Below are 12,483 nucleotides of genomic sequence, written 5' to 3'. Positions count from 1 at the left end.
CCTTTCAAAATACACTAAATATAGTATGCTAACCCTAGCTGGTTTGGCTGGTGGATAGAGTGTCAGCCTGTGGACTGAAGGGTCCTGGGTTCAATTCCAGGCAAGAGCACATACCCGGGTTGCGGGCTCGATTCCCAGTAGGGGGTTTGCAGGAGGCAGCCAATCAATGATTCTCTCTCATCTTTGATGTTTCGACCTCTCTCTCCCTTTCTCTCTGAAATCAATAACAAATGTATTTTAAACATAGTGTGCTAATTTTTTTGGTACTCCTTCCTCCAGGAGGTGGAGCTTAATTATGTTCACCTTGAATTTGGACTGAACATGGTGACATGAATAGAATATGGAATGGGAACAGTAGTAACTTTATAATGGAGAAACCTCACAGACCCCATCTTAACCAGGTGACCAAGGTTAACTTCACCTGTAATAAGTCATGTTGATATCAGATATCTCCTAATATGTGAAGAGAAGGGCATATCACCTCTGTAGTATTCTCTAATATCCATAACCTCTAATAATTAGAAAACATCAGACCAATCCAAACTGAGGGACAGTCTACAAAATTCCTGACCATTTCTAGTCAAAAGTGTCAAGGTGATGAAAGACGAGGAGCGACTGAGAAACTGTCACAGATTGGAGGAGGCTAAGGAGACATGACAACTAAATGCAATGTGCCATCCTGGGTCAGAGTTCACAGAAAAAGCCCTTAGAACAGGCGTCCTCAAACCACGGCCCGCGGGCCACATGCGGGTGTTTTTGCCGTTTTGTTTTTTTACTTCAAAATAAAATATGTGCAGTGTGCATAGGAATTTGTTCATCTTTTTTTTTTTTAAACTATAGTCTGGCCCTCCAACGGTCTGAGGGACAGTGAACTGGCCCCTTATTTAAAAAGTTTGAGGACCCCTGCCTTAGAAGAAAACTGAGAAAATCTGACAAGTCTATGGTTTAGTTAAATTCTTAGTTTGGATCATTATACCATGGTGATACAAGATGCTTACATTGGGGGCAGCACAGGCTGAGGGGGATCTGGGGGCACCCTGCACTACGATTGCATCTGTTCTCTAAGTCTAAAATTATTTTAAAATAAATAGTTTAAAAAGAAAGCAATTACAACTTTGCATGGTAAAGAAGTAAAAAAAAAAAAAAATTATACTTACCAAAATTGTGAAATGAACTCTGCTTACTGTTTTGTGAACAAATGTCTGTGGTTTGGGGTAAAATTCCAGTGAGTGTGCTATGTGTGGGTTCCTCAGGTGCCGTGTTCAAGTGATTGAGATGATGGGGCTGGAAACACTGTCCTCGAGGATGGCAAAGGGCCTGGCGAGGCATCACAGACTTTCAGGGGGAGGACGCATGTGGAGAGGGCAGATAAAGCAGCTTCATGAGGAAGGAGAGAGAAAAAGCACAGTCGTATTTTATGTAGTAAGGTATTTTAAATGTAACTAAATTAACAAAATAAATGTTTTAAGAAAAAAATGGTGTACTGATAAATCCCAGGTATCATATCCTTTTATGTTTCAGAAAATCCCTTTTTATTTTAAAGAAGGCAACTTCTATGGTGGTTTATTGAATCCTTGAGTAAAGGTGTATCAAATATTTGTGAACTCCTCCAGAAAATCTGGTCACATGGGCATTGTACAGTTTTGTAAAACCTTCAGCACAGGAGAAATGCCTCTGAGTGTTTGTTTTTTTATCGTTTATTTTTATTTATTTTTTATTGTTTAAAGCATTACATATAGTAGTACATATATCTCATTTCTTTTCCCTATTGACCTTCCCCCAGCCTCCCCCACCCCCTGTCGCATGCCCTCATCCCACCCCCCCCAGTGTCTTGTGTCCATTGGTTGTGCTTATATGCATGCATACAAGTCCTTTGGTTGATCTCTTCCCCCCTCCCCAACACTCCCCAGCCTTCCCGCTGTAATTTGACAGTCTGTTTGGTGCTTTACTGCCTCTATATCTATCTTTTTGTTCATTCTGAGTGGTTTGTTGCTCTTCTTTCCCCTAATTTTAAGTAAGTTGTCAGCTAACTCTTACGTGTATAAAATGGAGTAAGCAAAAGAAGAAACAAAACCGGTCTTGCCTGTGGTCATGCTCAGCTAGAAATCAGGACACTTGGAAAGTCACTCCTGAAGGGCATCGGCTCCCTGCGCCTGCGCGCTCACCCTTACAGCACGGGTGCCCGCCGGCTGCCTAGGAAGCCCCGGACAGGCAGGGATGCCCGCGGTTCCATTTGTCACAGCGAACAAAGGAAAGGACGCGAGGCGCCTTTCGTACATGTGTTTGGAAAGACTTGGAATCCCTTTGGAAGTTTCAGATTCATCTTCAGACACAGCTTTGAAAAATTAATCCGTGAGGTGTGGAAATATTTTCCAGCCCTTCGCCTGAAATAAATGGTTCTGTCAGTGTGAGTGTGTTAAGAGAAAATTTCCTATAGCTCACATCTCTTGAATTTCCTAGTTGCGCAGAGGCAGAGTACTTTTGCATCTTTAATGGTGCAGCTGTGTTTCTTTTTAAGCTTTTTGAGGGAGAAGGTGAAGGTTTTATTTAGTATCCATCTCTCTACTGAAAATCCCCACCTGGTCATGCAAGCTGCTTACCTTTTGCACTAGATTCTTTAACTTACTAGTAATAATTATTTTAAAGTCCCTGTCGGATAGTTCTACCATCTTGGTCCTCTTTGGGTCTGGTTCTTTAGACAGCTTTATATTATGGCAGTGGGTTGTTTACTTTTTTTTTCCCCTGGTAAATTTTGGTTGAATGATGGACACCCTCTTTAGAGAAACAGGAGGCTGAGGTAAATGTCATGTCCAGAAACGGACACACCGCTTCTGGCAGGCCATGCATGTGGGAGGTTGACTTCCCTTCAGCACACCACACACTCAGATGCCGCCAGCGGTCAGCTGCTGCTACTGTGTTATTAGTGTGGGGCCCGAGGACTGAGGTTTTTCTCAGACTTCCCACCTCACCCTGTGCGGCTGAGGAGGCCTGCCCCCTCAGCGGGAGCCTTTCACTGCTTGTGTGAGGTGCTGGTTCTTGATGGGGGCAGTAGGATTCTCCCTACCCCCGGCCCAGCCTCAGTCTCAGGCAGGCCCATTGGTGGGGCCTTCTCAGAGTTCCTGCTTCTTCCGCCTGTGGCAGCTGTCTGCTGCAGGGAATCTTGGGTTGGAGAGTGCCCTGCCCCTCTCTTAGTGGTAGCTGACCTCTGCGTGGTGTCAGTGCAGGATCCTGACCTGAGTAAGTTTTCTTGCTTGTCCTCCAGGTACCGGTGGCTTTTGCTTCTGCTCCCACAGGGCGTGTAGCCTTGTCTGGGATTGCTGGTGGGAGGGTGGCCTGCCCCTGGCACAGCAGTGGGCTGCTGTGGCTTCCTCAGTGCAAGGCTTGGGGTGCAGCTCACAGGAGCTGTGGCTTCAACCCTCCCCAGTGGCAGGCTGCCTTTCCATCCTCTCCCAGAGGCAGTGCCTCTGTGACTGACCTTGGGTTGGGAGCATTTTCTGCTCCTCCCCCAGCAGTTGAAAGCCTTTGCTTTGGATAAGAAAAAAGTCCAAGAAATGGGCAGGGATTTTAGGTGTGTGCTGTTCAGGACTCTCTTTGGTTTCCTTCCCTTCCGCAATCCTTCTCAAAAACACCCAGTAGAATAGAACTTGTAAATCAATGCGACTCCCCTGTGTTTGGAGCTTCCACATTGTTTTACTAGCCCACACTCAGTTTTAAGAATTCATTAAAAATTTAGTTGCCTTTTTTGGCTGCTTTTATGGTAGCCACCTCTCCCTTCTGTACTCTTCCAAAGCTGAAATCATGTGTGCCCCATCTCTCCTGGAGGAGCTCGTCACCTGAAATTTTGTTTTTCTCCCTCAAATAAATGTCCCTCATCTTGCATCTTTTAAAATTCTGTATACCAGATGCAGTCATTATTATTAAATGATTATTTGCCCCCTTAACTTTGTGGGTTGGAACTTAGAAGATTTGGAAAGTTCTGTGAGTTGTCTGTGCCTCCTTGTGCCTATGAGGCAGTATTGTTGGGCGGGTTTGTTCTTTCAACAAACATTTGACTGACTCCTCTTTGACAGGCACTGTGCTAGAGGCTGGGAATTCATTGTGAGCAAAGCCAGATGCATTCCCACGCCCATGGTTTCTGCAGAAGTACTGTCCTCTTCCTTGAAAGCATAGAGAGTCAGCTACAAGACACATGTTATTGGTTGCTGTACTTGTCATTATAAAGTTCTGTCACACCCCCATTTGATGTATTTTTATTATTTCTAACTCTGTTGTCTGACCAGTTGGAATTCTTGAGATCCCATTCTGTCTTCTTCCTTCTCCCATTCCCAAAACAAAAAGTGTTGAAGGCATTCTAATGTGATGAAGACCCTAAGAGGACAGGATGAATGTAAGGAGAGAGCTAACATTTTCTGATTGTCTGTTTTGCACTAGGACTTCAAAAAAAGAAGCTTCATAAACCTCATCTCATCAGTCATCAAAGCTTCATGAGATAAGCGTTAGGAACTTCATCTTAACAGATTTCAAACTTGAAATTGTGCAAGATGCTCATAGCCATGGCTCTTTCTACTATACTGCACTGGCTTCCTTTAAACTTGTATTATTGCTTTAGCTTTATGGTATTGAAAATCAGAGACATTAAGTACATTTAATTGATGTATAAACTGAAGTAGTAATTTCAATTTAAAGTACCTATTTGCTTATGGTCCTTTTAAGTTAGCCTAATCCTTACCCTTTAGGAACTTTATTATTCTCATGTTTGAAAGGATTCTAGGAACTTTGTAATTTATATACTTTGGAATATGCATGTTTTATAAAATTATGGTGGTATTTGCTTAATGAAGAAAGGTTAAACACTTTGTCCACATTTATGTTGGTATGCCTAGTTCACATGTGACTTAACTCTTCAACTGGGTAGCTCCCACAGTGTAGGGTGACTGGGGCTTTTGCACAGCTGTAAAGAATCCCTCATTTAAACTTTACAGATAGAGATAAATGTGGCTCATGTTTTAGGGGAGAAAACCCCCCAAACATAAGGTTTTGCATTTGGGTATGGCCAGGATAGCTGCAAACTTCTTTCTCTCTGCAGACAAGTGGCTGCCATTGCGTTCTGGAGGGGCTGTAAATTATAATGCTTCTAAACACTTCAAGGTGTTACAGAGGTCCTGCAGAAACAATTAAGCCTGAGAAGTTCACTTATCCTCAGGCTGAAACACTTGAGCTATGATTATTGGCAAAACTTGCTTCCGTAGATTATTGGCAAGACTTGCCATTTGGTGTACAGAGGGAGATGATTTGAGACATTTTAAATGAGAAGCTCTGTCCTACAATTGTGCCTTTGGCTGGTATTCTAGATGGATTTGTTATCAATCATTGTTTCCTATAACTCCCAAAGGCTGGTGTCTCCACTGTGATTAAATATGAACATAAAGCTTTGAAATTCTTAAGTTTGAGCATGGTTTAACTTGAATATGATTTAAACTAAAAGAACATATGATGATGGACCCATCTTGATAGAAAGGAAAGTAAATTTTAGGATGTGTGTGTTTATGTGTGGGCTCATGCTTCTTAGTGCATTTTTATACCTCTCAGTTTCTTGAAAAAGAACTATTTCCTAAAACTTACTATGTGCTGATACTCTGAATTCTCTGGAATGGAATAGGGAAAGGTCTGAGTTTAGAGTTAGAGTTAAGATTCATGGATTTTAGTTGTGACTCTGCCACGTAACATCTTTGTATCTCACATATGAAATGAAACTTGTACGTATTTGCTCTGAATAAGGGACAAGCTGGTTATAAAGAGCAGAGGTGATCATGGATACAAAAGAGCTTTGCAGCAGGTAAAACATTCTTACATTTGCAAGGATGCTAATAAAAAAAAGAAAACAAAGCTTATTTCTACACCCAGGGAACTCATAATCTAGCTGGAGAGAGAAAAGTGATCATCTGAAATAACAGTAAAACAATTATAGGACAGTATATAACAGGACTAACCTGTAAGGTAAAGACTGTAAGTGCTGTGGAATTTCATAGTAATGGGAGATTGTTGATATTTGGGGTGATCAATTAAAGTTTCATAGAGAAGAGAGATTCTTTCAGGTCTCATAAATTGTAAATATTTTGACTAGATGGTGGCATGTTGTGGGTAGGGGAAGCAGCAACATGAATTTACACAGGAATGAGGTTGGAGAAGCAGCAGCAGGCAGCCAGCCGGCCCCCAGGCTGTACCCAGATGGGAAACTACAAGACAGCTTAAGTCAGATGCCTTTGGAAGCTAAATCTGTTTCAGCTTTTCATTGAATAGGAGGAATTCTCATTGTGATGCTTTTGCCTTTTTCACATAATTAGTGAAGAGGATAGTCACATAACTCAGAAGTAATCTTGGGCTTTAACTAATGAATTGAGGACTTGCCCAGCAACAGAACCAAAGTTGGCAAGTCTAGACTAAAAAGTATCTTTTTCCTCCACTTCTTTGGGTTCTGCTTCCAATTTCCTCTGTTAAATTTTCATAGTTCACCCCTGTGTAAATCCTAATGGTCTTTGATTTTGAGTGGAATCGTAGGTCTCAATGAAGTTGAGATCGTCTAGACCAGCATCCTGCTTTGGTAATAACTTGAGTTTTAAACTCTGCTTGGCTAAAAAGCTGTCTTCTTTCAGAAGACTATATTGGACGATGACAGAGTAGCTGGTATTGAAGTAATGACTCCTACCAAAAAAAAGAAAGAAAAGAAAAAGAAGTATAAAAACTTATTAAAATAGATAAAACAACAGTATAGGGGCTTTGAAGAGCAACCAGTGCAGTCAGTACTTGAGGGACTGGGATTTCTGAGAGAAAGGAAGCATACTCAGGTGAGCTACATTTTCACTCTAGTCTTTTCCCTTAGGGCACATTCTAATCCACAACATAGGGGTATAGAGTCATAGCAGAAAGCAGTAGTCCCACAGGGCTGAGAGCTGGAGTTAGGGTTTATGAAGGTGTTTGAAATTTAAAAGACAGAATCCAAGGGAAAAGGGGACCACAGGGAAGTAAGAAAAAATGGGCATGCAATGTCCCTTGAGGTGTTGGCCAACTTCCAAGGTGCACATGATCAGAGCAAGACTCTAAGAATCTCTGCAGAAAGAAACAGCTGGGTGCCTAACAAGCTGTGTAAATCATATATAGTGCTGACAAGATAAAGGTGTGTTCAGGCCTGCCAAGATGGAAGGGTCCTCGTAATTAACCCAGGCTTTAACTGAAACCTCCAAAGGGCCATGTCTTAAGAGTAAGAAAAGCTGAAAAAAGTTGGCCCTAACAAAACTTAAAACCAACCACTAACAGGATTAAAGTGTTCTGACTGCATTCGCTGTGCCTGACAGAATATACACTCTTAGGAGGAAGATAATCTGGATCATCCAGAACCTCGACAGTTTTTAATATACAGAATAGCTAGCAAATGAAAAATTAAGAGGCATGCTAGAATTTGAAACCAAATAAAGAGATAAAACAGATAGTAGAAAGAGACTTATAGGTGATTCAGATATTGGTGTTATCTGTCAGAATCTATGTTCAATAAAAGAGAAGAATTACAACAAAGATGAAATCTGCTTTTAAAAAGTCAAATGAAAATGCTAGAAGTGTAAAATATTAAGAACTGAAAGTAAGAATTCAACACATGAGTTTAATAGCAGTTTAGACACACACAAAAAGAAGAGAGGATTATTGGACCATGAGAAAATTGGTAGAAAATATCCAGATTGGAGTACAGAGAGAAAAAATACAGAAAAGAGAATAAGAGACATGGGATGTAGTGAAAACATTTCATATGTGTATGTTTAGAGCCCTAGAAGAAGAGGAAAGTTACAGAACCAATATTTAAAGAAATATTGGCTTGAGAGTTTTCTAAAAGCAGTGAAAGACATCAAACCACAGATTGCAGAAGCTCTGCACTCTTTAGTAGGGTAAATGCAAAGAGCCAAACCTAGGCACGTCATGTTGAATTGCTGTAAGCCAAAGACAGAGAAAGCTTAACTGCAGTTAGAATTAAAAGGCATGTTGTCTTCAAAGGAGCACCAGTAAGTCCAACAGCTTTTATTTATTAGCAAAAATTGCATGAAGCCAGAAGACAATGAAATTGTATTTATAATGTGCTGGGGAAAAATGATTCCTAGCCTCAAATTCTCTATTTAGCAAAGATATGCTTCCAAAACCAATGTGGGGGGAAAAAGACATTTTCAAACAAATAAAAATTAAGAGAATTTGCTGTCAGCTGACCTGCAGCAAAAAAAACCCCACAAAAACAATAAGTTCTTCAAGCAGCAGGAAGATAATTTGAGATGGAAGCTCAAATGTGCATGAAGAAATGAAGACTATCAGAAAGGGAAAATATATGGTAAATGTAAATGAAAATTTACTTTAAAAATCAATAATAATGTCTTATGCTATTGAAAATATGTAGAAGAAAAATATTTGGCACTGATAACGCAATAAATGGGAGAGAATAAACAGAGGTTTTCTTATATTGTTTGGTAAGTTGTGAAATTACTAATTTGAAGTATAATATCATACAAAAATCAATGATGCTTACTTTAATTGCTAGGATAGCTACTAAAAGAATAACAGAAGACTAAAAAACCAGCAATCTAATGAAGAAGAAAAACATGGAATAATAATTAAATTTGTTTGATCAATTTTAAAGGCTAGAAAGGAGAAATAAAGGACCAAAGAACAGATGAAACCAACTGAATAATTACACTGTAAATGGGACTATATGTACAATTGGAATGTTGAAGATTTTTGGATGGGATAAAATATTAAGATCTATTTATGTTCTTTTTACAAGAGATAAGCCTTGAGAACACAAATTTGAAAATAAGAGTGTGGAAATAAACACATATACATATACATATACATATACATATACATATACATATGTGCATCCACAAGCAGAAAAGAATCAGTAAGGATATCGAATATTTAAACAGCACTGATAATCAACTTTACTTGATAATTATAAAACACTAGAGGGCCCGGTGCAAGAAATTCATGCACTGCAGGGGGAGGGATGGTCCCTTAGCCCACGTGCGCCCTCTCGCAGTCAGGGACCCCTCGGGGGAAGTCCACCTGCTGGCTTAGGCCTGATCACCAAGGGGATCGAGCCTAAGCTGGCAGTCAGACATCCCTCCCGCTGTACGGGGCTTTCGCAGTCCGGGGCTTTCGCAGTCCGGGACCCCTCACTCCTTACCGCCCACCTGCAGTGGAGGTGGGAGAGGCTCCTGCCACTGCCGCTGCACTCGCCAGCCGTGAGCCCAGCTTCTAGCTGAGTGGTGCTCCCCTTATGAGAGCTCACTGACCACCAAGGGGCAGCTCCTGCATTGAGCATCTACGCCCTGGTGGTCAGTGCGCGTCATAACGACTATTATGCCGTTCGGTCAATTTGCATATTAGGGTTTTATTATATAGGGTTATAATCAACTGCAGAATATACTTTTTAATAGATTATTTACAAGAATGAAGTGCGTAGGCCACACATCAAGTTTAAATAAATTACAGAGTATTGAAAGAACATTTATATTCTCTGATTTCAGTGCAATCAAAGTAGAAATCAGTAACAGAGAAATAGAAAATTCCAAAATATTTTGAAATTAATATACTTCTAAAATGACTAATGGTCAAAGAAGACATCACAGTGGCAATTAGACAATTTTAACCTAAATTATAATGAAAATGAGGTAGAAATGTCCGGTATGCATTTAAAATAGTGGGTAGAGGTAAATTTATAGCTTGAAATGCACATATTAGAAACAAATATTGAAATTAGTTATCTCAACTTAAGTCTTAAGAAACTGAATACCAGGTGAACTCAAGTCCTTCAAAATGAAAGAAAGGAAATGACTAAAATAAGAGCAGAAAGGAAAAAGTAGAGAAAATTATATGATAAAAAACATGAACAAAACCAAAAAAAATTTTTAAAGATTATTAAAATTGATAAACCTTAGTAAGACTCACATGCAAAGAGAAAACACATATTCTCAATATCATGAACAAAATGTGTATTACTGCGATTCTATAAGCATTAAACAGATGTTAACACATACTTTCAGTCTAATAAATTTAACAATTTATTTGAAATGAACATAGTCCTTGAAAAATACTACTTACAAAACTGACCCATACATGACGATACACACAATTTTATGTCTATGAAAGAAAATTAATCCATGATTTAAAACCACACACAAGGAACACCTAGCCCAGATGGCTTTTTTGATGAACTCTTCTAAACCTTTCAAGGAAGAAATAATGCCAATCTTACATAAAATGTCTCAAGGAATAGAAAAAGAAGGAGTATTTTCCAACTCATTTTATGAGGCCAGCATAATCTTAATACCAAAATCTGACTTAAATATTATAAGATTTGAGCAAAAGTGGTTAGAGAGAAAAAAGTAAATATTATTTGATTCCATTTATATGAAATTTAGTCGTGGACACATTAGAATTCAAAAGAATGATTCGCTCTTAGAGGGTGACGGGCACAGCAGAAGGGAATCTTCTGGGGTGCTGGAATGTTCTCTGTATTTACCTGGGTAATAGTTCTAAGTATGTACATACATGTAAATTCAGTGAGCTGTGCGCTTAAGGTTTCTGCACTTTATGTATGTCATACCTTTAAAAAGACTATAAACTTGCTCTGGTGTAACCATATTTTCATCATCACAAAATTTCTCTTATATCGAAATTGAATCCAGTGTACGGGTCCCTTGCTCACATTCTGTTTTGATTGCATTTGATAAATGCACACTTCTGATGGAGCTGTTGTGAACAGCAGGGAGCACTTGCCATAGGCTCCCCCCCTCTTTGGGAATAAAGGAATTACCCAGACCCAGCGTCGGGTGCGATAGAGCAGCTAGTTCTTCCGCTCTGTCTCACTTGTTTGCTCACTTAAAACAGTGTTGTTTTCTTTGCAGGCCCGGTGGTTCTGGGAAGCATACTTCCAGTCAATTAAAGCCATTGCCCTGGCCACCCTGCAGATTATCAATGACCGGATTTACCCCTACGCTGCCATCTCCTATGAAGAATGGAATGACCCTCCGACTGTGGTAAGTGAATTCCAGTGCTAGCCACGTTGGGCATGGTCCAGCTGTTGGGATGGGACAAAGGAAAATGTACTGAATTTGTAAAGGTTATTTAAATTCTAGCTTTCTAAAATGAAAGCGTGCTGTTATACTTGGGGTCTGATAAAGCCGGCTTAATTCTAAAATGATGATAAAAGTAAGAAATACAAAAGCAGCAGCTCCTAGTTTGTTTTAAGTGTGCTTAGGAAGACAGTATGTTTATTGCAGAGATCAGCGGGGAGGCTTGGGTCTTGTAGGAAATGAAGCCTTCCTGATGGCTTGCAGTAGCAGTGCTTAGAACTCTTGAAGAGATTCTGTAAATTACTTAATAATAATAGTTTCTGTCTTAAGTGCTTCCTCTCTGTTAGGGCCTGGGCTAAATGCTTTACATGGATTATTTCAATGAATATTTCTAACACCCGGTGAGGATAATAGCCAGCAAAGGCGATCTAGAGGCAGCTTGGATTGCCACATCACTTGCAGAGGTCCCTGGGTATTTCCGGCAGAGGTGAGATGATCAGAAGCTGTCCTCAGGGCTTTCCTTGCTTGAAGGAGTCACAAGGCCCTTGTGGCATTTGGGGATTGTGGGGTGGCCACACCTTCTTTCACATGGAATATGCCTGAGGCTGAGGGGCTGGCAGTTATTGCTTTCTAGCTGCTTTGGAGCACCTGGCTGTCTAGTTCATAGACGCCAAGCTTTCATGTAAGATAACTCCATTCCTCATTCTAATCATTGCTCTCTTTCCGGCCAGCCCTCCTTGTCTCCTGATTCAACCTTCTCAATAGTGCTGTATACTGCTGCCTCGTTAATCTTCATATAGGACTCTCCTTTTCTCCCTCTCTCCCCCCTTCCCTCCATCCTCCTCCAATCTTTACTAAGCAGTTGCTATGTGTCAGGCACTCCACCAGGTGCTGAGAATATAGAAAAAGAAGCCAGTCCTTGCCCTCAAAAGAATGCTCCACTAACTGGGGAAGCCAGTGAGTAAGGCTGCAAGTGAATGTGAAGTGCTCTCATAGAGTGGTGTACAGAATGCCGTGGGAGCACAGGGGGAGGCAGCCCTCCTCGGCGGGAGGGGTCACAACACTTCCTGAAGGGATGCCTGAGAGGAAGTAAATATAGGCTTTAGGCTACAAATGAACAAAACAAAACCTTTCTGTTCTGCTTGAGGTAAAGTTTACTTCTGTTCATCTCCTTCCTTGAATCCATTACCAAAGGTAAACTTACAGAATGTTTGTAGTCACACATAAGCATCCATATATATAAAAGCCTAAGTGACCGACTGACTGGTAGCTATGTTGTGCAATGACCACCAGGGGGCAGATGCCCCAACTGGTAGCTATGACGTGCACTGACTACCAGGGGGCAGACGCTCAACGCAGGAGCTGCCGAGCTGCG

General features: G+C 40.6%; 1 protein-coding gene across 4 annotated transcripts in view; it reads left to right on the top strand.

Moving 5' to 3' along the window:
- The window catches only part of EXT2 (exostosin glycosyltransferase 2), a 120,273-nt gene that overhangs the window by 44,154 nt on the left and 63,636 nt on the right, over positions 1-12,483 (top strand). For all 4 annotated transcript variants that reach the window (XM_008146783.3, XM_054724694.1, XM_054724695.1 and 1 more), the window contains one exon: positions 10,941-11,072. In XM_008146783.3, the coding sequence (XP_008145005.1) occupies positions 10,941-11,072 (132 nt within the window). The remainder of the gene's footprint in view (positions 1-10,940; positions 11,073-12,483) is intronic.

This window comes from Eptesicus fuscus, chromosome 13, assembly GCF_027574615.1.
Source record: "Eptesicus fuscus isolate TK198812 chromosome 13, DD_ASM_mEF_20220401, whole genome shotgun sequence".
Lineage (NCBI taxonomy): Eukaryota > Metazoa > Chordata > Mammalia > Chiroptera > Vespertilionidae > Eptesicus > Eptesicus fuscus.
Note: the sequence above shows the minus strand (reverse complement) of the source record. Positions and strands in the feature narration are given on the sequence as shown.